Genomic DNA, 24,992 nt, shown 5'->3' with positions numbered 1-24,992 from the left:
CTCAAGGCCAATTCTCAGGCTGTCCAGGGTACACAGCAAAAGGTGCTGTCAGCAGGGGGCTTTTTTTTTTTTTTAAAGATTTTATTTATGTGATAGACAGAGATCACAAGTAGGCAGAGAGGCAGGCAGAGAGAGGGGGTGGGGAAGCATGATCCCCGCTGAGCCGAGAGCCAGATGTGGGGCTCATGTGGGGCTCGATCCCAGGACCCTAAAATCGTGACCTGAGTGGAAGGCAGAGGCTTAACCCACTGAGCCACCCAGGCGCCCCTGTAGGGGGCTTTTTTGTTAACAGTTTCAAGGAAGGAGATTTGGCAAGAGACACCCCTCCGCATTATAAATGACGGAATAAAAGGGAGACAAAGGGGAAGAGGATCCTATTACAGCCCACCCTGTTCTTCATTTCAGTAAGCGGTGGGAAAATGAAGTATATATTAAGAAAAAAACAAAAAACAAAACCCTGATTTCATTCCACAAGGCATGTTTACACTCTGGAAGAAGAGACGGGGATATAGACTAGAGCACTGCTGACAACTATAAAAACAAGAACCTCACAGAAGAGTCTGGGTTGTACAGAAGTTGTACCACGTGCCTCGTGGATAAGAGTCTGGAATCTGGAGTCGGACTCTTTCCACACCAGTTCTATCTGGTACTGTGAATTGTTAGGCTGGACGCCAACCTCTCTGAGCTGTAGCGTGTAGCTACCCAGAGTTCCTCCCCTCAAAGGGTTGCTAAGAGCAACGAGAGAGGGGGCCCATCTGAGTCTACATAACAAGGACTTGGCCAACGTCTGCTGCAGATCCACTGTATCCAACTGGTGTATTAATGACTCTAGCGAAGGACTGAAGACTGCCCTGGCAAAAACCTACCGGCCATTCTCAGTCCGGTGGGGCAGTTAATAAGGCTCCATGACCAGGCTTCCTAAATGTTGTCACCTTATAACCAAGTCCTTGTGATATCAGAAAACGAAGAGACCACACACAACCACACCTCAGAGCTGTAAGGAGACTACTGTCCTCGTGGTCAGAACTGGTTTTCAGAATCAGGCCAGGAGAACCAGACAAGATCCTGTCACCTGGCCTAATGGTTGACAGATTTGTTTTTTGCTATAGAAACTGTCATAAATCATCATCATCACCGTCATCATCTCAAAAAAGAAAGATTGGCATGTTCCAGGACCAAGCCTGTGACGTATTTTTTTCTAATACATGGTTCCATTTTTCCTGAAAGCCACAGATAGTCATCTGCCTTCTGAAGAAAGAGGATTCTTTTCCAGTCTGGAACATTCTTTATCATGACTTAGAACAAGAAGATTGTACCTATTCTCAGACAGCAGTGCAAATGAAATTACTTCTATTTTCATTAAAAACATCTTTTTGAAACAGGAAATGAAATGTCCCCCCCCCCTTTTTTTTTAAGAGGTTGTCACTCTTAATAAAGGGATAAGAAGAAAGTAACTTACAATCACTTCCCTAAAGGATTCCTGGTCATTGATTGTCTTGTCTTCTATACATCCAGATTGACTCAAGTAGTGGTAGTTTTCCGGCGCAGATAAATAAAATTCTTCTGCAAAAAGACAGAGAAAAACATAAAATCAGTATTTGACTGGTTAAGATAAGACAAAATCCAAAAGAACCTTCACTTTGTAACTTAAACAACAAAAACAAGAACAAAAACAAAGCATAGGGCCCCTGGGTGGCTTAGTCATCGGGCGTCTGCCTTCAGGTCAAGTCATGATCCCAGACTCCCGGGATTGAGCCCTGCATTGGGCTCCCTGCTCTGGGGCAGAAGCCTGCTTCTCCCTCTCCTACTCCGCTGCTTGAGTTCCCTGTGTAGCTGTGTCTCTTTCTGTCAAATAAATAAATAAAATCGTTAAAAATTTAAAAAAATAAATAAAGTATATAAAGGTCCCCTATTAATAAAAAAGAAAGTTCTCTTTTAATCATTTAAGAATCATTAAGAATTTAATTAGGAGTGCCTGGGTGGCTCAGACAGTTAAGAGTCCAACTCTTGGTTATGCTTGGTTATGCTCTCCAAAATCAATAAATAAAAAAATAAAGGGTTTAATTAAACTAGATGGCATGATAGAAAATGTTTCTGAAAAACTAACTGATAAGGGTCCTATTTTATTTTCCCTTAAAAATCCAATGTTTAAATGAGCACCTGGGTGGCTCGGTTGGTTAAGTGACTGCCTTCGGCTCAGGTCATGACCCGAGAGACCTGGGATCAAGCCCTGCATTGGGCTCCCAGCGCCATGGGGAGTCTGCTTCTCCCTCTGACCTTCTCCCCTCTCGTGCTTTCTCTCACTTTCTCCTTCCCTCAAATAAATAAATAAATAAAATCTTAAAAAAAAAAAAATCAAATGCTTAGAAATTAGATTTGGGTATGGTTTGAAAGTAAACCAGTTACAATATGCCCCATACATTTTTTTTTCATGAATATCCTATAAATGAGAAAAGTACCAAGATCCCCCAAAACAAAAAAATGTAACATCTTTCTCTATTGATGATTTTCCCTCTACATTATTTGGCTCTAACAGGGACATTTTGTTTCAACTGACGGATTCCAACAAAGCCCAAGTAGAGGTCTTACCTGCGGCTTTCCAAGGGAAAGCAAGGGGCTAATCCACGTGGCTCTGCTGGTCTCCTGCCCACTTACCTCTCTGTTCATGTTCCAGCCCTGCCAGCAGCGCATAGAATATGTGATAATTCCTTTCCCCGGGGTTTTGCCTTACTACTCGGTTCTGTGGGGATGAATCAGATTTCATCTCAGAGATGTTTCTTTCCTCCATTCCATTAACACAAACCAGTCATTTCCAAACATTATTATTATAGAAGAAAGTGTAAATTAAATCAGGTTTACTTACTTTTTCTAATAAATCTTCATGTGAAAAGCAATGGCCAGTCAAGGAACAAAACCAAGATATGACATGCTCAATTAGGCTTTAATTCTCTAGTCTTTGTTACCCAAATAATTGCAAATCCCTGTTCCTTGGACATCGAGACTTCCAGTGCCGACAGGAGCCAACAAAGCATAGACTTCCAACAGCCTGTGTCCTAGGACGTGCCAGACTAGTTGACCGAACGGCTCTCAACCAACAATCACCTGATGCTCAATGATGAAACCAATTTTCCAGATGACGAACATGATAACCTTTTCCCGAAGAAAAATGGTTATCTCCTAGAATAACTACTAGGTCAAACGTAGTAATGTAAAGCGGTAACCGAAATGTTTCCCATTATCTGTCCTTACGATAACCGAGAGCAGTTTGTACTTAGGGAGTCAAATACTAAAGACAAGACCGGAATGAAACAGGATACAATCTACAATTCTCCCGCCCTGAATATTTCCCTTCTGGCAGATGTGCAGCTGAACGAACTTCCCAAAGCGACTGGAGTTGTTGTTGTACACGGTCTTGGCATTGCCGAAAGCTTCCATGATGGGGCTGTGAAAGACGTGAGGAAAACCTCCAGTTATAAAACACGTAATACGTCATGAGATGTCAGTTTCAGCAGAAGTGATCGATAACGTTGTGATCACTATGGATGCTGACAGATGGTCACTAGACTCACTGTGGGGATCATTTCATAAGACGCAAAATAGCTCATCCCTATGACACACACCTGAAGCTAACAGGACACTGTATGCCATTACACTTCAATAAAAATATTAATTAAAAAAGAAAAAGTGAGGATAGTAACGCGTATTCATTGTTTATAAACAGCAAGAGCATTCCTCACAAATGTCAAAATATATTGCAAGAAAAATATGAAATCAAAAGGATCTACGGTGACTACGTTTATTTACAGAAGAGCCAGATTTTCAAAGTGCTTGCTGAAATCGGTCTATAGCGCATGTCCATTTTGAAGGAGAGGTCTTAGAGCTCTCAAAGCTACTGAGTTCAGGCAACCACAAGGGCTTGTCCTCGTGCAAACTAGCTTGGGCATATATCCACAAGCCAGGAATTGCACAGCAAAAGACCCCACTTCGATTTCAGCAACTGTAAGGGTCCCAGTCCTGGGAAATGCACCCGTTGGTCTGTCCGGGGGCAACTCCTTTATAAGTAATTTCTCTGGGTATTCCCCACCTGGAAGATGAGGTCAGACTAGATCCGGGGTGGCAAACTTTTCTGTAAAGAACCAGATAATAGATATTGTAGGCTTTGTCAGCCACAGGGTCTCTGTTACAACCACTCACCTCTCTCTGCCACAGTAGCTTAAAAGCAGATGTAAACAACAGATAAATAAATGTGTCTGTGTTCTGATAAGACTTTATTTACAAAAACAGGCTGCAGCAAGAGGACATACTTCTGGGACGTCATGAGATGTTTTTAATAATTTAATAATTTAATAATTGCACATGAGCGTGAATGTACTTAATGCCACGAAGCTGTATGCTTAAAAAATGTTTAAAATTATAAATTTTGAGGCACCTAGGTAGTTCAGTGGGTTGAGCCTCTGCCTTTGGCTCAGGTCATAATCCCAGGGTCCTGGGATCAAACCCTGTTATCGCATCAGGCTCTCTGCTCAGCAGGGAGCCTGCTTCCCCCTTTCTCTCTGCCTGCCTCTCTGCCTACTTGTGATCTCTGTTAAATAAATAAGATCTTAAAAAATAAATAAATAAAATTATAAATTTCATGTAATACATATTTTACGACAACTGAAAAAAGTGTATGAATGCTAAAACAAAAACAAAAACAGGCCACAGGTTATGGGTAGTTTGTTGACTTCTAGGCTAAATTCTAAGTAACGACATCTATAAGGTCTTTACTGGCTCTAAAATCTTGTAAGACACAACTCAGACATCAGGCAAATACATACTCAAAATAAAAATTAGGATGATACCGCACCAGGCAGCCCTCTTTCGAAGTTCTGAGACTCACTGTCATCAGACATATTACTGATCTTCTGTCCCGTGACAGGCTTTAAAAACTGCCATCCTGCCAACATGTGGCCCCAAAGGGCGAGAAGGCCAGCAGGGGCCCCCTCATCTCTGTGCTAAGGCCTCTGCTACACAGAAGCTCAAACTGCCGCTCAGAACAAGGCCTCCGAAAAGTGAGGCAAGGGCTCACCAGCAAGGGGAGGCTACAGAACATTCCTCCGAATCGCTCACTCGACAACTCAACTGACTCAAACCTGGCCCGGGAAGGGACTGGGATTGGGGCGATCAGGAACGGTCGCTCAGGTTATTAGAAATTGCTATGTCCACGTTGGGACTTTTCCTCCAGGAATTGCAAAAGAGAAAATGGACCAACTAATTATAACTTATCCTTAAACGAGCCACACGGGGAGGACAGTGAATCCTGTTCGTTGCAAACAAGGAGCACGATAAAGAAATACCTGCTTTCGAGAATAGCTTGTTCGACACAGGACGTCTTCTCCTTTAAGGACAATTCCAAAGACTGTTGGCTGATGACTGATAAGAACTTGAGGATCAGTTTGGTGCTTTCGGTTTTACCTGCCCCACTTTCACCGCTGAAAAACAAAATGCACAAGCTTGTTCAAATTAAAAAAAAATAAAAAAAAGAAAGAAAGGAAAGGAAACAAAATCCAGTTTGAGCGGTGCCTGGGTGGCTCAGTCGTTGGGCGTCTGCTTTCGGCTCAGTTCATGGTCCCAGGGTCACAGGATCAAGCCCCACAGCCTTCTGCTCAGCGAGGGGCCTGCTTCTCCCTCTCCCTCTGCAACTTCCCCTGCTTGTGCTCGCTCTCAAATAAATAAATTCTTAAAAAAAAAAAAAAGTGTAAACAAACAGTTTGGCTAAAGTCACTCTAATTGGTCCCTAGGACAACAGCTGAAAGGTGGAACAACAGAAGTGGAAATGCCTGTCCCATGAGTCAAGTTAAAGGGCAGTGAAAGCAGTTCTTCTGGCCACACCCTTTCTGCTATTACGAAAGCCTCTCTGAGGTCAGAGGTCAACAGACCCCCCCTCACTAAGTTAAGGTGAGGATGGCTGTGCCTTCGGCGTGAAGTCAGCCCGCACGAGCAGGGCTCCTTGTTGTGTTCACTAGAGAATCCTCACATCCCCACGGCGCAGGGCTGCTGACAGGCACCCAGTAAATACTTGTTAGACGAATGACCCTGCAAACAGCATCATTCTGGGAAACTGAAAGCAGGCAAATATGCTTAAAAATGCAATTATTCGCGGGGCGCCTGGGTGGCTCATTGGGTTAAAGCCTCTGACTTCCGCTCAGGTCATGATCCCAGGGTTCTGGGATCGAGCCCCGCATCGGGCTCTCTGTTCTGCGGGAAGCCTGCTTCCCTCTCCCTCTCTCTGCCTGCCTCTCTGCCTACTTGTGATCTCTGTCTGTCAAATAAATAAAAATCTTTAAAAATAAAAAAAAATGCAATTATTCGTAAACATGGCTGAGGAGACAAGGGAATGACCCCACTAGTCCTGGACGCACACACAGAATCATGTGATTCCACACTAATCCTTGGAGAGAGGCACTCAGCACCCACGTCCGGGACATAACACCAGGTCTGAGCCCGACATCCCGCAGAGATCCTCGGGATGGTTGAGGGAAAGTGAACAAAGCCATGCAGGGAAGGGGAGGCCAGCGAGAGAAGTAAACCAGGTTCAAGTTGCCCCTTGACTGAACCGGCAACCATGAGCAAAGAGAAAGGGAGGGATCTGGGCACAAGAGCGCTAGGAGCTTGGGAAGACCGCTAGGGGGCGGGATTCCGGTTAGGCCCCCAGGCGATGCGATCCGAGGTGGCGGGGAAGGAAAGTGGAGACAATGGGGTGTGGCGGCTCAGAGGCAATCACAGGAGACGGAAGGCAAGGCGAACGCTGAGCTCATCAAGGGGTCCTGGGAAGAACAGAGCTCTGGAGGTAATGTTCTGGAAGGAGCGCGGGGCCCGCAAGAGAGCTGGCGTTGTCCTGGGCAAGCAAGGACATGGACAAGGTGCAGGGATCACAGATACCACGCTCGGTACCGTGGAGGCAGGGAACTTCTAACTAAAGGTGTAGGTGACAGGGGCGCCTGGGTGGTTCAGTGGGTTAAGAACCCAACTCTCGATTTTGGTTCAGGTCATGATTTCGGGGTCATGTAATCGAGCCTCACATCAGGCTGCGTGCTCAGTGAGGGGTCCGCCCGAGATTCTCTCTCTCCCTCTGCCCCTCCCCCGGCTCACGCCTGCGTGCTCTCTCTAAATAAGACGTAAAGGGAACAGAAAAAGGAGTAAGTACAGAACAGCAATGCCGATGACATATAAGGTAGCACTTTAATAACTGCTAAATGGGCGAGACACACAGACGAGTCCCACTTAGTCCTAAAAAAGCTGCCCTTCGCGAATGTCACGATCTGGGAAGTTATGAAAGAGGAAGTTTGCTGAAAACACGATAAATGATTAACCACATGTAACAAAGGAGAGGAAAGGATCAAGAGATGACACCTGCGTGTCCAGTTGGGCGGCGCAGGCCCACAGGGAATCCTCATGGGCTAGGCCAATCGCGGTCATTTAGTTCCTTCTGCAAGTGACGGCATTGGCCACGGGCGGGTGTGAGGACCGCAACCCAAGTCTTCATGTCCAGCAAGCCAAGGGCTCCTGGGGAGCTTTGGGCACACACAAGAGACACCAGGCAGAAACATCCCCCATGCCGCGGACACCTTTGAGATGATCAAATAAAAGCCAAGAAAATCAGAGAAGCGCCCTGCCTGATGTTAGTGGAGATAGGACAACTTCGGTTGGGTTTTTTGTCATCAGCAACCAGGATCTTCCTAGTACAGGGCTTAGCGTGTACCTCCATCTTCCTCACATCACTGGTCCCTGCCGAGACCAGTGCCCGGCGCGCAGGGGGCATTCGCCAAGATGCAGTGAAACTAAGAAAAACTGCAAGAAGAGATTTAAATAAACTTAAAACAAAAACATTTGATTTTCCTTGAGAGAGAACAAGCAGAGGGGAGGGGTAGAGAGAGAAGGAGGCTCCCCACCGAGCAGGGAGCCCAACACAGGACTGGATCCCAGAAGCCCGGGATCATGACCTCAGACGAAGGCAGACGCTTAATGACTGAGGCACCCGGGCGCCCCGAGTAATTTTTGATATTTAAAAATATACATACACTTAGCCAGTCACTGTTGATTCAATTACGTTAAGACAAACAGAACTTAAAACGGCTAAATTCTCTGAGTAAAACATGTAAAGCAGAAATAAGGTAACGTTTCCCAAACCCACTCCTTTATCCTCCGGCACAAGGAAGTGGAAAACGGGTCGACCTCTCTTACCGTGAGGACAGCCACCAGTGGTAACAGGGACTGAACGTGGCCGGCTGAACCACAGAGCGAGAGGGATGGAGAGAGACAGCTTCCATGGCTGGTGGGTAAAACCCCCTCTTCACGGTCCGTTAGGCTGTCTCTCCCGAGCCTGCCAGCTAGACGCCCTCTGTCAGGCCCAGCTCTGAGCCAAGTGACATGTGGCATAAAGTCAAGTCTCTCGCCTTTCCCCGTGGGGTTGCAAAATGAGCAAGAAGCATTCCTGTGTTCCACCCCTGCGATTCTGGGGGGCTGCTTGTTACAGCAATTAGCCTACCTTAATGAACAGAACATGGCAAAGATACAATCACAGAGCATATACCGTTCAGACTCTAAACCAACAAGACCTGGTTGAGGAGAAGAAAATCGGGGACCCTCACTGCCATTAACCAGCTATGGATGTCCACCTATAGCAATCTGCAGCTACATTTTTTTCTTGCTGTATCATACATCTTCAAGCATCTTTTAAAAAAAAAATATTTATTTATTTATTTATTTATTTACTTGAGAGAGAATGAGAGAGAAGCAACACAAGCAGGGGGAGCAACAGCAGGAGAGGGAGAAGCAGACTCTCCATTGAGCAAGAACCTCCCCCCACGGGACTCGATCCCAGCACCCTGAGATCATGACCTGAGCCAAAGGCAGACGCTTAACTGACTGAGCCACCCAGGCACCCCTATTTAATTCCTGTTTTTAAAAATTTCTAGATCTCAGGGCACCTGGGTGGCTCAGTGGGTTAAGTAAGCCTCTGCCTTCGGCTCAGGTCATGATCCCAGGGTCCTGGGATTGAGCCCCGCATCCGGCTCTCTGCTCAGCGGGGAGCCCGCTTCCCCCCCTCTCTCTGCCTCTCTGCCTGCTTGTGATCTCTCTCTCCGTCAAATAAATAAATAAAATCTTTAAAAAAATTTCTAGATCGCAAAAATAAGATTGGTTTGCTATTTGCTCTGAGATTATGGGTCACTATGACATGCTGTTACAGTTTATCTTTGCGTTTTAAACCAGCAAAGGAGGTACCAAGCTCAAATCCATTATCAACTTAAGTTGAGATTCAGTTGTATTGTTTTTAGCTATTTAATTGGTTCCTGTCTTCATTGTTGATTACATATTTATAAAGATTTTATTTATTTATTTGAGAAAAAGAGTGAGAGCTTGAGTGTGGGGGAGGGGTAGCAGGCTCCCCGCTGAGCAGGGAGCCCGCTGCAGGCAGATCCCAGGACTCTCGGATCATGACCTGAGCTGAAGGCGGACGCTTAATCGACTGAAGGACCCAGGCGCCCCCAGCAGAGTCTTTAAGTCCATCTTTTTTTGATACAGAATTAAAACTTGAAACAAAAACAAAACACAGATTTGAACAGGGCTCTGCAACAGTTCTCAAATTTAGCCACACATTAGAATCAACTAATATGTCTCTGATCTGAGCCTATAGGGGTAGAATTTAATCCAGAAGCCAGGATTGGGAACCACTACTCTTGAAAGCAGTTTCTACACAATTCAGACAGGATGGCTCCAGGGGGGTAAGAACGGGGGACTATTATATTATGGGGCCGTGGAAGTGTTCCATAAACAAGGCAAAGAATAAAGATAATTAAATAACTCACACGTTGTGAAAACCCATAAATATGCCCGATGTCAAGGTAATAGGCCTCTAAGCAGGCTGCATGGTTTCATGTCACCCTCCTCCTCCTCACACCCCTGCCCGCGTCTTTAATGTTCCCCGACGAAGAGCACTGATTGAGGGTCAAACCAATGTAATCCTGGAAGCATTGGAGAAAGAGCAGATACTCCCTCCCTCCTTAAACATCTGGAAGCCTACTACGTGTCAGGCTGCTCTAAGGGCTGGAAAAGCACTAATGTGTACAATGGCACGGACAGTCTATGATCTAGAAGCTCAAAGATCTCAAACACACTCGCAGGTATCCCCGGGGATAAGAGAACTCAGGATTTAGATGGAGGGTAAAGGTTCAGTAAGGACCTTTTTTGGGGAAGGGGAGGGGCTGGCATTCAGACCCAAACGTGAAAACCCACGCAGGAGCTAACTGGGTGAAAACTGAAGGGAGAAGAGGGAGACTCGGCGGGAGGACCTCGCTCTCTCCTTGGAGGAAGGAAAAGCAGCTTGCACGGCTGAAGTCCTCGATAATGCGGGGACGCGGGGGTCGCACGGAGAGGCCACTGTTCTCTAGCCAAGCTTGAGACTAGTTCTTTTATTTATTTCTGATATTTATTTATTCTCTTGAGAGAGAGCGTGCAGGAGAGCACATGTGCATGAGTGGGAGGGGCAGAGGGAGAGAGAATCCCAAGCCGACCCCACGCTCAGCACATCTTGGCGCAGGAATTGGCCTCACGACCCTGAGATCATGACCCTGAGATGGTGACTGAGCCGACACCAAGAGTCAGGGCCTTAACTGACGGAACCATCCGAGGGCCCCGGACTAGTTGTTTTAAGTAGGGGAGTGGGATCACAAGGGATCATGAATCACACCCCCGGACATTCTTAAGTTGCCCACCATTATAATGATAGGTGTAACATATAATACATGTTATAGGTGTGTGATATCCGGATTATTTATAAGAAGGAATATGTATTGGGTCTTCATCTTCCTTTCTGACACAGAGCTCCAAACACCCTCATTCTTTCCTAAATGATGACAGCAATAAAAACATCACTTGTCACATTACGAAATGACTTCTGGAAAGCCCCTGTGTGGCGCTGCTTGCCAGGGGAACCCACCACAGAATCAGAAGGTTGCAACCTTCAATTCCTTCTCCCCTCGCTGACCTCTGGGGAGTGGGGAGGGGCTGGAAATTGAATTCCATATGAAGAGTCAAGGATCTCATCAATCATGCTTATGCAGGGAAGCCCCCATAGAAATCCAGAGGCCGGGGTGGGAGGTGCCGTTGAGAAAAGCTTCGGGTTGGTGAACACATGGAAGCCGAGGGTTCTTCCCCGGTATCTTGCCCTGTACGCCTCTCCCAGCTCTTCATGAGTTATAGCCTCTTACAATCAACCAGTAACCCAGTAAGTAAACTGGTTTCCTGAGTTCTGTGAACCGTTCTAGCAAATTCATCGAAGTGGCAAGGGGGTCGGTTAGAACCTCCCATCCACGGCCATCAGAAGCAGGCGACTTGGCCGTGTGACTGGCGTCTGAAGTGGGGGGGTGGGGGCAGTTTTGTAGGATGGCTCCCTTCACCTGTGGGATCGGACATCATCTCCGGGCAGAGAAAGTCAGCGCTGAGTTCCCTGCTTGGTGATACGGAGACTACGACAGAGCCCACGTAGGACCGAGAGCCGTGAGCTATGTAACGACGCACCTATGTCCTTGCTAATCCTCATCACAGAACTATGAAGCCAAATTGAAGACGACACACTATTAACACCCCCCAAATCCAAATTAACAGGGCTAGTTTTAGCCCACCGGTTAAGGTCATTTTGCTCAAGCTGAGGAGCTCTTTGTGCTGGGACGGTCTCACTGCTTGCGCGAGGGGCCCGGGCTCCACCACGGGCTACGTGGGGACTCCTCCGCCCCACCTCCCCCCTTTCTCCTGGCCGCCAGGGAACAGGAACCCGTGCGGCAATCATGATGTATTTTACCTTCACTTGCAGCAAACACATCCCTTACATAGCCAGTCCCTACATTTTTCTCATTAGCCCACGGCAATCAGAGTCCCCAACCTTGGCGCAACATGCCTGCGAACACAAACACAGGCTTCAGAGAACACATGGGCATCGAGATGAGCCCAAATGGGCTTAGACTGTGCAAACAAAACAAAACAAACTATGATAATGAAAAAGAGAAAGGAAAATAACCCAACGCACTAATAGGGGGCCTCCTAGGCCATATTAAAAGTTTGTGTCTTTTTTTAAAGATTTTATTTGACCGAGAGAGACACAGCGAGAGAGGGAATGCAAGCGGGGGGAGTGGGGGAGGGAGAAGCAGGATTTTGCCGAGCAGGAAGCCTGCTGCGGGGCTCGATCCCAGCACCCTGGGATCCTGACCTGAGCTGAAGGCAGGCACTTAACGACTGAGCCACCCAGGTGCCCCCCTGAGTAATAAAAGTTCTGAGACAATTTCATAGGCAAAATCAAAGTCACAAGGCCGTTTTGAAGCAGGAGAGTGTCACGATCAGGTTCAAGGTTTTCGAGAACCGCTCCGTGTGGCGGAGGGATGGAGTGAATGCACAGAACGAGGAGGGAGAGGTGAGGGCAGAAGGACTGTGACGGGGGCGGGGACAGCAGGGACAGGAAGTGACAGGCTGCAGGACAGCGCAAGCAAGCGAGAGCGAGCTCCGGAGCCTGGCCCTGGTCCGGAGGGCGGTGAACAACAGGCGGTGAGGGAGCGCCTCCTGCACGCCCGGGAGCTTCCCAGCGGGGTGATCTGTGCATCACGACACAGGCGTGCACGTCTGTCACCAACCACTGAGCCTTCTACATAAGGTCAGTGCGCTTCACTGTGCGGACTTCTATCTTCATGGGGGCCAGGGGTTGGGGGGGCGCGTATGGAGGAGAAGGACTTCTAGCCCCGAAGACTTGCTCTCCGGCTTGCGAGCTGGCAGGAGGGAGAGTCCGACGTGCTGAGAATGAGACCAGGAGAGGAGGAATACACTTCTGGGAGAAACGCAGCATGAATCTAGGACAGGTCACCCTCGAGATGCCCACACGACATCTCTGATGGAACCTCACGGGCACCTGGACACACGTCTGGAACTTGGAGGAGAAACCGGCTGGATGGAGCTTAGGGATGGGTGCAGGGAGGGGGCGTCTAAGACCAGGGGGATCTGCAGACCTGAGACTGGAAGGCTGGGTGGGAGATGAGCTGTGGAGGAGCGCGGACGGCCCGGAGAGCCAGGGAGAGACCAGAGTGACGCGCTCCATGGAGAGGACAGGGGCTCCCTTCCGTAGCCTAACGACCCTTGCTTTTCTGAATGTCTATGTTTCGGCAAATGCTTCTGTGCCCTTCCTCCCCTCTATGCCAGCCATATTCCTACACATTCTTGGGCCCACCATCCCACATCACTTCTTCTATGAAGCATGGTCTGAATTCCCTCCTGAGATAACCACCACCTCCTCTGAGCAGCCACGGACCTAGTTCCATGACAGCATTTGACAGCTTGTACTGAAATCAGTGAGTTGCATCAGTTTCTGCCCGTCAGAGAAGAAGTTCCTAACGGCAATGACTGGATTTTATTATTATTTTTTAAATTTATTTTATTTCATTTTTTAAAAAATATTTTATTTATTTATTTGACAGAGAGAGAGATATCCCAATAGGCAGAGAGGCAGGCAGAGAGACGGGAAAGCAGGTTCACTGCTGAGCAGAGAGCCTGATGCGGGGCTCGATCCCAGGACCCTGGGATCATGACCTGAGCTGAAGGCAGAGGCTTAACCCACTGAGCCACCCAGGCACCCCTATTATTATTATTATTATTATTTTTTTTTTTTTAACTGCTAAAGTCTAGCCCAGTAACCTGCCCTATTACGTGAGCACGAGGCCTGCTTCAAGTCCTGTTCAAGCTGGTGCCTTTCTAACCCTGGACAACAAGTTTTGCTTACTCTTCCAGTTTGATCATTTATAAACATAGTCTTAGAACTAGAAGACTGAACACCTAATTATCCATTAGGTAGATAATCAATTCCATTTTGGAAAACCAAAACAGGCCAAGCAAAGCAAAGGTCCCAAATCCATAGCTGCTCTGTATATCTATGCTTGGACTGACAGCTGTTGAACGCTGGCCCTCTCCCAGACGCTGTCCCGGGCGACTCATTTCATAGTGGATTAGCCACACAGGCCTGACTCACACTACAGATCTTAAAAGATCATATGTACCAACACACTGTAAGAAACCCATTTGCCCCATCAATGTACGAGGAGCCCAAGTCAATGTAAAATGCACCAGATCAACCAAGGTCAAATGCTGATCTTGCTAGTTAGACGAAAAAAGAAAAAAAAAAAAATCAAGTTTTCAGCATGTTTTAAAAAGTGTAATAGCATAAGCATTTGCTTAAATGGAAACCAAAAGGTAAAACAAGAGCCTGGGAGAGCTGACAAGCTTGAAAGTGAGACCAACACAAGAAGCTCGGACTAGAAACCCAGAGATCCGGCACTGCTACACAAGATGCTGGGGACTGTGACCAAGTGACCTAGGCTCGTGAAGGGAGGGGAAAATGGGTCTCTGAAGTCCTCTCTATCTAAAGCCAAACAGGCCTGTTTTCTGGTTGTAGAAAGTTTCCGCAGGCGTAAAACACGTTGAATCCACTAGGGGGCAGATTACGCCCGTGGAAATCTAGCTACAGGCCCCGACCCGGTTCATTTTTAGACTCAATTTTCTCTGAATTCCCACAGCCCAACTCCCATTAAAAACAACAACAACACAAAAAACCTGCCAGAGAGATTTATTAAACAAGACACATTTTAATGAGAACGGTGTTCTTAGAGACTCTGTTTCCTGAGTTAAATTGTTAAATTTACTGCTAAAAACAGCAGTAAATACAGTTACTCTGTCACACAATGGGGGCTTTCTATTTGGGATCCTCTCCCCCTCTACCTCCTACCTGATTTTTAAATACTGCAGTCATTGGCATGAAAATGCCAACCCCTTTCCGTTTTATTACACACACACACACACACACACACACGCACAATGACCTCATTTGATTTTCTTCTTTCTTCCTAAGCTCCGCTGTCTAGCGAGCGATACATGAGTCAGCCTCTCATTTTTCCCATTGAACATAAGAAACACAAGCAATTATCAATGGCAAATATTTAGGTACCTAAGGATGGAATACAGTTTGATCTTCTTAAAAATACATCACGTTTTCTTTCTTTCTGTTAACCTTATTAAATTATATTCTGTATGCTGAAATGGGGACCTTACATTCTAACCTCTGAGCCTTGGTTAAATTCCCTGCAACAGTCTACAAACAGGACTTCCAGACATGAGGCAAGTGTCTTTATTGGAAATGGGACCCTTGAAAGCACCCTTTTAAATATATTAAATAGGTTCATTTTGAAGAACTACAAGTCATAATGACTCATTTACTTAACTAAATGGATGGCTGCTCCCTCCAAGGTATTTCCACAACTCAGGACATTAGCAAGATCCAAATGATTAACGAAAGAGTGTATCTGCTCAGATGCTCGCCTCCCCTAAGAGGGGCAGAGAGAGAGATAGAATGGAAAAGGCAAACATCTGCTCTTCTATTCATGTAATTCTGAGTTGTTGTAAAAGCAAGGACCCATGCACTAGCGTAATGTGCAAAAACCATCAGTAAGAAGAATATAATCCCTAAGTCATTCTCCTGTGTGTGGCTCCTACAGATACTAACAAGCATCCACATACATCAAAGGGCTGTTGGAAGGTTGATGCCTGAATGAGAACACGTTGGAAATGTTCCTGGCACCGTGTCCAAAACACACCAAGCCTTCAGAAACCATCAGTGTAGTCATCTTCAAACTGGTGCCACATGGGACCTTGTGTTTCCCAAATGTCCTCAGCTGGGGGGAGTGGGGGGCTGTGATTCCTGTCCCTAGGGTTTCAGTGAGGGCCATCCTCTGGCACATCTGCCAGTTCCTCCACCCCGTCCCTTCCCCGCCACAGGTGACCGGGGGAAAGGGCCGGTCTGCTCCTCACCAGCTGGGAACTGGCTTCTGGCGGTGATCGTGGCCACCACTTAACCTACCTGCATCCCAGGCAGGGGCTTTGGCCTAACTGGGGGCTTTGATGTTAGCCAGCCCGGTTGGCTTCAAGTCTAAAGCGGACATACGGCCCTCCCCCTGTCTGAACCTCCGCTGGATCAGAAATTCAGACGGGAAAGGAGGGGTTATTTATCATCCCACTGAAATCCAAAATGCCTCGTTCTTTCCTCTTGAAATAATGTAATTATTTTGTCATAATTATTTTGGGACTAGAAAGTCAGCTATAACAGAAGTCAAAATCTTTCCCACCAGCCGACATGGCACACTACAGGTGTGCAGGGACAGCCGTGCCCGTGAGCAGGAAGGAGGCGAGGGTCCGGGTACTCCACGGAAATACCATGGAAAGTGAGGCCCAGCACATCGGCTCTGGGTTCTATCCATGGGTGCTGAGCACCAGTAGAACATGATTCTGATCTAAAGAATTAAGAAGATCCAACTGGATGTCACTAGAATGTAAGTGATGACACCAATTTGAATTAGTTAATATTTTTTTAATTTTTTAATTAAAGAGAGAGCATGAGCTGGGGGAGGAGCAGAGAGGGGGAAAGAATCTGACACAGACTCTGCACTGATTGCAGAGCCTGGCACGGCGCTCAATCCCAGGACCCTGAGATCATGACCTGAGCCAAAATTGAGAGGCAGATGCTTAACCACTGAGCCACCCAGGTGCTCCATAAAAGAAATATCTTTAAAGAAATATACTCCATTGCTCTTTTTAGACAGTTCCTAGTGATATGTTTTGATAGAGGGTCTTCTGGTAGTTTCTTTTTTTTTTAATAGAGAGAGAGAGAGAGAGAGAGAGAGAAGAGGGCGTGCACACACAAGTTGGGGGAAAAGCAGGAGGTGAGAATCCCAAGCAGGCTCTCCACTGAGCACGGAGTCTGACTCAGGGCTCCATCTCAGGACCCTGAGATCATGACCTGAGCTGCAATCAGGAGTCAGATGCTTAACCAACTTGAGCCACCCAGGTGCCCCTTCTGGTAGTTTAATAAAATTCAAAATCATTAAAATGTACCCATTTGGGAAATTCTATTTAATCTTATTGAATTACAGACTGAATTAAAGAAAAAAGATCTCTTGCTCAAATATACATGCCTTCTGATTCTAGACCATATATATACAGTCTAGAACCATATATATATATATGATTATAAATATAAACCTGTATACGTTATATATATATAATGTATATAATGCATATAATATATATATATATATATATATATATATATAAAACATTTTAAATATGAAAGAACACCACATTTTCTTTCTACTTTCAGGATATGTGCTGCTGAATGGAGCACATTTTCTTAAATCCACAGAAGGACGATGCCACAATGGAATAAAACAAAGAATAATTAAGGGAAATTTAAAAAAAGAAAAAGAAAAATGGAAGAATTATTCTAAGGCCAAGAGCCAACAAATGTGGAATGTCTTGCTCTTTTCTAAGTGAGCTTGGGTCTTTGGAAAGACGCACTTGTCAAGCTATTCGAAACAGAAATCCCGTCTGAGGAGCTCAGGTACCTACTAAACATTTTTCTCATTCACCTTCTAAGCAACTTTTGTGTCCTGGGGCTGCCTGGGAAGGCGCCACCCGTCCAGCGGGCAATGGTCAGGCTCCTGATGCCAGTTTCCCATGTGGCCCCCTGCCCAGCCCTCTGCCGGTCTCACGGCGGCCCGGTTACCTGATGAGGACACACTGGTTGTCGTGGCGTTTCCACAGGCATCGGTAGCACTCGTTGGCGACGGCAAAGACGTGAGGGGGGAGCTCCCCCAGGTGGCACCTGCTGTAGCGCTCCATGGTGGCCCGCTCATACAGCCCGGTGATGGTCTTGTAGGGGTTCACCGAGGCAATGATGGAGCCGATGTAGGTCTGCAGGCACACGGGGCAGGAAGACAGAAGGATGCCGGGTTACACGTGGTTGGGTGGCCAGGGTTGGGGGTCGGGTGCAGGACTAGGGTGTGCCACGTCCACTCATGCTGGGACAGGGACAGACGAGGCTGGATTCAACTTCATGCTGTTCCACACTCCGAAAGGGAGGGGCCTGTCACACCTCCCCAAAGCACCCCCGTCACCAGCTCTAACAGAATCCACCTGGGTCTGCTTGAAGAGGAAAGACAGGGCTCCCTTGTCTTTGTCCCTGGCATATGTTTTTCCTCCACCTTTTCGGTACAGAATCTTGTCATTCTATCCAAATCAGTGGAGCCATTTCAGAGGACTCGCAGTGACAGGTAAACCACAGAAAGATGGGGAAGCAGCCCAGGCCCAAACCCCTGTTCCCGGTGACCTCCTCATCCCGTGCCGGCTACACAGGACCGTCCACGTCCAGGCTCCGTCCTCGTCAGGCGGCTCTCAGGAAAGAGCAGGATTAAAGAAAGAGCATGCGTGACACCAAGGGGCCGGGGCAAAGAGGAACAGAGAGTTACTGTTTAATGGGTTCAGAGCTTCTGTTTAAGATGGTGAGAAGATTCTAGAGGTAGATTTGTGGTTACAGTTACACAACCCTGCAAATGTTTCTAGTACACCTAGAAACAGTCAAAATGGTAAATTTTATGTCATATATCTTTAACCTTTATTTATTTATTTTTATTTTATTTTATTTTTTAAAATATTTTATTTATTTATTTGACAGACAGAGATCACAAGTAGGCAGAGAGAGAGGAGGAAGCAGGCTGTCTGCGGAGCAGACAGCCTGATGCGGGGCTCGATCCCAGGACCCTGGGATCATGACCTGAGCCGAAGGCAGAGGCTTTAACCCACTGAGCCACCCAGGTGCCCCTATCTTTAACCTTTTAAAACAGTATCAAGACCATTTTGAAAATTCTGGACGCCACAGAAGTGGTCTGGGACTGAGATGCTTGACGATCTTCCCCTTCTGGAACAAAATCTGGGCCAGAAATTAAGCAAAATCTTCAGAGCAGCAAAGCAGAGAGGCTACATCTATGAACACACAAGGCCTGCTGCCTCGTCCATACGGACCAAACTTGTTCTCTTGGACTTCTGCAGAAAACGCGAACGGAGTTTGATGACCAGGTTTCCAGCCTCAGACACAGAGGCGGCAGCAGACTGCAGTAGTAGAGGCAGGCGCCGTAACCACCACCTTTGACGGTTCACACGCACTGTGCCAAGTGCTGCACTGGCCCTCCAAAATTCCTATGTTGAAGCTTGGACCCCCAATACCTTGGAATGGGACTGTATTTGGAGCTAAGGCCTCTAAGGAGATGATTACATTAAAGTGAGGCTCTTCCAGGGAGCCCTAATCCAATCTGACTGCCCTCCTTTTAGGAAGAAACGTGGAAGCTGGAAGAAACACCAGAGATGTGTGTGCATAGATAGAGACCATTTGAGGACACAGTAGGATGGCAGCCATTTGCGAGGCAAGGAAGGAGCCCTCAGGAGAAGCCAACCTGGCCAACACCTTGACCTTGGACCTCTAGCTTCCAGAACTATGAGAAAATCACTGTCTGTTCAAGCCACCCAGTCAATATTTTGTTATGAGCCCCCGAGGTGATCCACACAGGGGGCCGGACCCTTTCACATTCACAATAACCTAAGGAGTTTCACAATCCTACTAGCCTGATTTTTCAGAGAGGAAACAGGCATAGTGATGGTGTGGTGTTCACCCACGTGGCCAGGAAATGGTAGAGGGGAGATGTGAATCCAAGCAACCCAACTGCAGAGGCTTCTCATATCCCTTGGCAAGGCACAGCAATGCAGCACAGGGAAAGGAAAAGCAAGCAACACGGGGCAGAGAGTCCTAACATCCCGAGAGCGTCTGTACCACATTGTGACAATTTGTACTCATTTACAGTCACAGGGACGGGAACAAGCTTCAAATGTAAGGAGTTTACGTTTTAGAAATATCTGAACCAAAAAGGTTAAAACATAAGAGTTATTATCACATGACGAATGACTCCGCTCCTAGATATTTAACCAAAAGAACTAAAAACAAGTGCAGCATTGTTCACACCAGCCTAAAGGTCAAACCCCACAGATGTCAATTACCCGATGGGCGGGTCAACCAGGTGTGGTGCACCCATACAATGGACTATTATTCCGCCCTACAAAGCAATAAAATACCGAGGCGTGCTACTGTGAGGATGAACCCTGACACCATCACACCAAGGTGAGTAAGCCGGACACTGAAGTTCCCATACATATCCAGAAAAGGTAAATCCATAAAGACAGGTTGGGGTAGTTACTATAGGCAGGGGGAGGAGGCAGAAATGGGGGGTGGATGAGGACTGCTTAGTGGATATCGGGCATCCATTTGGGGTGATGAAAATACTTGGGAATGAGACAAGAGGCTATCTGTACAACATTGTGAATGTCCTAAATACACTGAATTACATATTTTAACATGGTTAATCTGTTATGACATGTTCACCTCCATTTAAAAAAGAAGATAGAGTGCCTTAGTGGGGAAATGTTCAGGTCTTTGGAAACCTCAGCTTGCCAGAAAGTCCATTTTCCCCAACCAAGGCATGGGGGAAAGATCTGGCCATAAAGAAAGATGGAAACTGCTTTTTCCCCTGGGGAAGGTATGTCCTACTTCTAAAGGAAACGGAGAACCATCGGATCCCCTGGAGGACACACTCAGATTCCAGCAATGCTTTGACCACAGGAGCTGGTGCCTTCCTTCATGTCAGCTGTTTGCAGGGGTGAAGCCGGCAGGCCCGTGGTGCTTGAGGCTCTGGGTGTCTAGCCCCTTCCACTACTTTGTCTAAAATGTCAGACCTGTTTCTACCTTTTGGTAGCTGTATGATTTTTTTTTTTTAAGGATTTTTTAAAAGTTTTTTTTTTATTTTTAAGTAATTTCTATACCCAACGTGGGGCTCGAACTCATGACCCTGAGATCAAGAGTTGCATGTTCTTCTGACTGAGCCAGCCAGCTGCCCCGACTATTATTTATATTCTGGAAATAATCAAAACTCAAAAAAAATCATTTTCTTCTGTTGAAATATTGTCTTACCTTTTTCCTACTTTGGCAGAAATAAGGACACTTAATGCCTCCCCTCTTAAAACAGCGAGGTAGGCACACTGAAATCCTCTTTCTCAGTTACAAATAAAATTTAAAAGTCACAAGGTATTTAGCTGAGAATTAAATATCATTAATATTGGATATTAACCCATTATTAACACAGTTTTTAAAAAATGATATACCTTGGAACACCTGGTTGGCTCAGTCAGTAGAGCTTGCAACTCTTGATCTCTGGGCTGTGAGTTCAAGCCCCACACTGGGCATGGAGCTTATTTAAAAACAACAACAACAAAAAACCCAAATTTAAAAAAAATGATATACCCAGCCTGTGTCTTAAAAATTTTGCACACCTTGTCATAACATGTTTGTATGGTAGTTCTTAAATTTGGGGAGATAAGTCTTTCTTTCAAAAAAAGTATTGATTTACTCATAAAGAGTGTCATAACCTTTCCACAAGAGCTTTACTTAGAAAGTGATCATTTTGGTCAAAACCTCATGCTACCCCGTCCTGGTTGGGCAACCCCACTGGTCACACAGCGTGGCTTAAAAGATCACTCATCCCGGAAGTGTGGAGGACATGGTTTTTGTAGGGGTAGGAAATTCAAGGGCATTAAATGTTTGTTAGCAAAGTTGAAGCTGGAACATCCAAAATGGTCTTAGGCCTGGTCTTCTTTTTAAGTAATTAATATCACACTTTGCCCAGTGCAACAGCTGTAAAGTGGTTCAGAACAACAACGTGGTTGGAGGCTATGGCAGTTGCCAATGGCCCGCACGTGCCCCCTCCCTAGTCCCCACCCCGCAGTGATTCTAGAGGAGGAAGCCAGACGTTCAGCACAGTGGTACCCTGCAGAACTGGCTGTCGTGCCTGGTGGACCCACTAGTGCATCACGAGACCTTTCCCCATTGAGCCCAGTCGCTGCCACGCAGTCAGAGCTGGCCTGTTGGTTGAGACCTCACGGTGTCTCTGGCTCACAAGATCATTCCAACACACCTACAGGTTGCTCCATTGTTGAGTTACCATCCTGACTCCAAGACAGAAGAAAACCACGCACACCATGCAAGAGAATGCTTTCACCAAGAACCTCGAAAGGCACATAATTTGTGGTGAAAGACAAAAATCCAAAGTTGGTTTAGTTATAAGACACTATTCGTGCCAAAGGATTGCCATGGCTCTGGTGGTTGGACGCTTTTCCTAAAACAATATTGATCTTCATGTCTGACTTTCCCAACAAGATGTTGAAAATACGTTCCCCATCTTTCAATCTCGTCAACTGCCACGAAGACCGTGTGGTCCCTTATTATACATTGTTGAGAAATTACAAGTTCTGTGTAAATATTACTAAAAATAGACTTTCACCACTTTATGCAAGAAAGCCTGATTTTCCCCATTTTGATGGAAAACTTCTGGAAACATACAGCATGTGCCTTTGTGTTTTCAAAACCAGGTGAGTGTACCTAATCTACGCTTTAAAGGATTTTTGGTCTTATTCGGTCTCTCAGCCTGTAACAATGACACCCACACTGGATGAGGCAGACACAGTCTTCTTGTCTCCACCAACACCAAGCCCAGACCTGAGCTCGCGACGGCTCCTCCAGACTGCAGCTTCTCAGCCTTCCCACGCACCCCAGGTAGCACTGTTTGAGGGGCTCCAAATCTCCGTGGAATAAAAGGCTGAAGGCTTTTCCTTCTGAGACTGCAGTGTTGGAGAAATGGCAGAAGGTGCTGGAAGAGTCTGCAGGTAAGAGATCACTTTGCTGTATAGTTAAAAGGAAGATACCAAGCCAGGCTTTTACTCTACTTGCACTGCACACGCCACATAATGCATGAAGTGAAGGCACACATTCAAAAACGATCTGCATTTCAGCTGCTTAAAATTTTCACCTTTAAGGTTAACATAAGAGCACTTTGGGGGCGCCTGGGTAGCTCAGTGGGTTAAAGCTTCTGCCTCCCAGGGTCCTGGGATCGAGCCCCACATCGGGCTCTCTGCTCTGCAGGGAGCCTGCTTCCTGCTCTCTCTCTGTCTGCCTCTCTGCCTACTTGTGATCTCTGTCTCTCAAATAAATAAATGAAATCTTTAAAAAATATATATAAAATATGTGCCTGGTATACACAGAAAACCCATTTTTTAAAAAGCCATTTTATTATTATTTTTTTAAGTTTTATTTATTTTAGAGAAGGGGAGCACGTGAGCGGGAGGGGCAGACAGAGACAAAACCCCAAGCAGACTCCACACTGTGTGCAGAGCCCACCACCAGGCTCGATCTCACGACCCTGAGATCAGGACCTGAACCAAAACCAAGAGTCAGACGCTTAACCAACTGTACTACCCAGGCATCCTTATTTTTATTTTTTAAGATTACAGGAAACCTTGTCTCATGTAGCATTAAAAACGCCTCTCTATAACTGGAATTTAAGTAAAATTTAATAATCCATTAATTTTTAAAGTGCCTGTCTAATATAAGACCTCCATTTTGTACCAGAGGTTAATTAGGCTCTTAAAGCATGAATGCACGAGTTTTACTACTTCACCTTCTCACTAATGGCCTAAGTCATTACTCAAAAGGCTTGTCACCAGATTCTAAATGACAAGCCTGCATATTACCAAACCACCTTTCTCTGACATTTCATAACTGGGGGGCCCAGAGGACAATCCGACCCACACAGACACACCTTCACAGCCCTCACCTGCTCCAACCCAACCTTGAGATGTGGGGAGGCCAAAGGCCACTGTCCAACCTCCTCTGACAGACAAGGGGATGGTTAACTGCTGCCCCTACAGTCACAGCACCGGTGAGTGAGATCCAGGACAGCAACCCGGGCTCCCAGTATGCCACACTGGGGGTCTGTGGTGGCCCTCTCCACCGCTCACCCATGCACGGCACAGGGATTATCTCGGACTCTGTCCGGCTCATCGCCAGGGGCCAAAGACTCTACGTCTTGCCCGTTCGTTCCACTTTCACTGAACTCTAGACTCTATGTCCTTCCCTCCAACTCCTACCTCGGCCTCGCTCAGATTTTCATAAAAGCTGCCTTCCTCACTGATTTCCGAAGTGGCCTTGCACGTTCAGCCCAAGCTCCATGCTTCACCCGTGACACTCTGAAGATGACAACCCTCCCGCTTGGAGCCCTCCAACAAGTCCCACCGTCTTCAGGGTCACTCAACTGGGATATCTGAGAAGACAGTCTGAGTGGCTCCCAAAAGGGGAGAGAATAGCCCGCGTCCTAACGAATTATCCTCCTAATACCTACAGAAGCTGGGGTCGGGGAGGGGCTTCAGTTACTGAGTTTTCACTGCCGTTGCCCGTGGTCGTGCCAAGCGACACTTTCAAGCCCCCCTAAAACAGAAGTGTAAAACGACATGGCAACAACAACAGCAGTCGTCCCTAATAGCTTATTCAAAGAAGGACAAATCAGGTGAAATCCGAGAGGTCTATTAGCAAAAATAATTATGGCCAAGGCCATCTTTTCCTTCCCCCACTACCTTAAAACATAACACTCTGCATGGGTCACTGTCTTGCTAAAACAAACGGATAAGAGATTCACTGAATTAGCCCAGTTCAAATGTAATATAAGTAAAAACGGTGACTGGCAAGCGAAGGGGGTCAAAGAAGAGCCTCGTTGTAAATTAAGTACCAAGGGAAGCAAAGATCACTTGGTAAGAAATCCCGAGAGCTGTGAGACATATTCATTACGTGTTGAACCATTTATCCCTCCACAAGAAGGTATTTCTACGGTTTCCGAAACGCCCATGATGACGTCACGCACTTTCAGACTCTGGACACATGAAGCTCTCAAACATGAGGTGGGACCAGGTACTGGCCTCTTCATACTGGATTCAAATTCCACCAGAATAGAGAGCTTGGTCATTTGAATGGCTTTTCAGAAACAGAGAGGATGTTCTATTTTGAAGCACATAACAAATTTTTCTAGTCAGAAAAGTTCCACATAACTCACCAAAAAATACATTTCCTTGCCCGCTTTAATAATCTGAAACAGCTGTCGCACATGTTGCTTAAAAAAATGCTGGAAGAAACTCACTGCATTTCTTCAATCCAAAGTCTACCAATT

The 24,992-nt window shown here is 46.4% G+C and overlaps 2 protein-coding genes across 4 annotated transcripts in view; both read right to left on the bottom strand.

Annotated features, from left to right (window-relative positions):
- LOC309861324 (unconventional myosin-X) overlaps positions 1-2,734 on the bottom strand; it is a 92,112-nt gene extending 89,378 nt beyond the window's left edge. For both annotated transcript variants that reach the window (XM_082724124.1, XM_082724125.1), the window contains exons 1-2: positions 2,656-2,734; positions 1,460-1,563 (exon numbers count right to left, since the gene is read on the bottom strand). The gene's annotated coding sequence lies outside the window, so the exon portion shown is untranslated. The remainder of the gene's footprint in view (positions 1-1,459; positions 1,564-2,655) is intronic.
- Positions 2,735-2,924: 190 nt separating this feature from the next.
- The window catches only part of LOC309861326 (unconventional myosin-X-like), a 118,383-nt gene continuing 96,315 nt past the window's right edge, over positions 2,925-24,992 (bottom strand). The window contains exons 4-6 of one of the 2 annotated variants that reach the window (XM_082724132.1): positions 17,627-17,814; positions 5,337-5,471; positions 2,925-3,442 (exon numbers count right to left, since the gene is read on the bottom strand). In XM_082724132.1, the coding sequence (XP_082580258.1) occupies positions 3,280-3,442; positions 5,337-5,471; positions 17,627-17,814 (486 nt within the window). In that variant the 3' untranslated portion in view covers positions 2,925-3,279. Of the gene's footprint in view, positions 3,443-5,336; positions 5,472-16,104; positions 16,356-17,626; positions 17,815-24,992 lie in introns of those variants that run through there. The other variant, XM_082724133.1, reaches the window with a different exon arrangement.

The sequence above is a fragment of the Mustela nivalis genome (assembly GCF_964662115.1).
Source record: "Mustela nivalis genome assembly, chromosome: 3".
Lineage (NCBI taxonomy): Eukaryota > Metazoa > Chordata > Mammalia > Carnivora > Mustelidae > Mustela > Mustela nivalis.
Note: the sequence above shows the minus strand (reverse complement) of the source record. Positions and strands in the feature narration are given on the sequence as shown.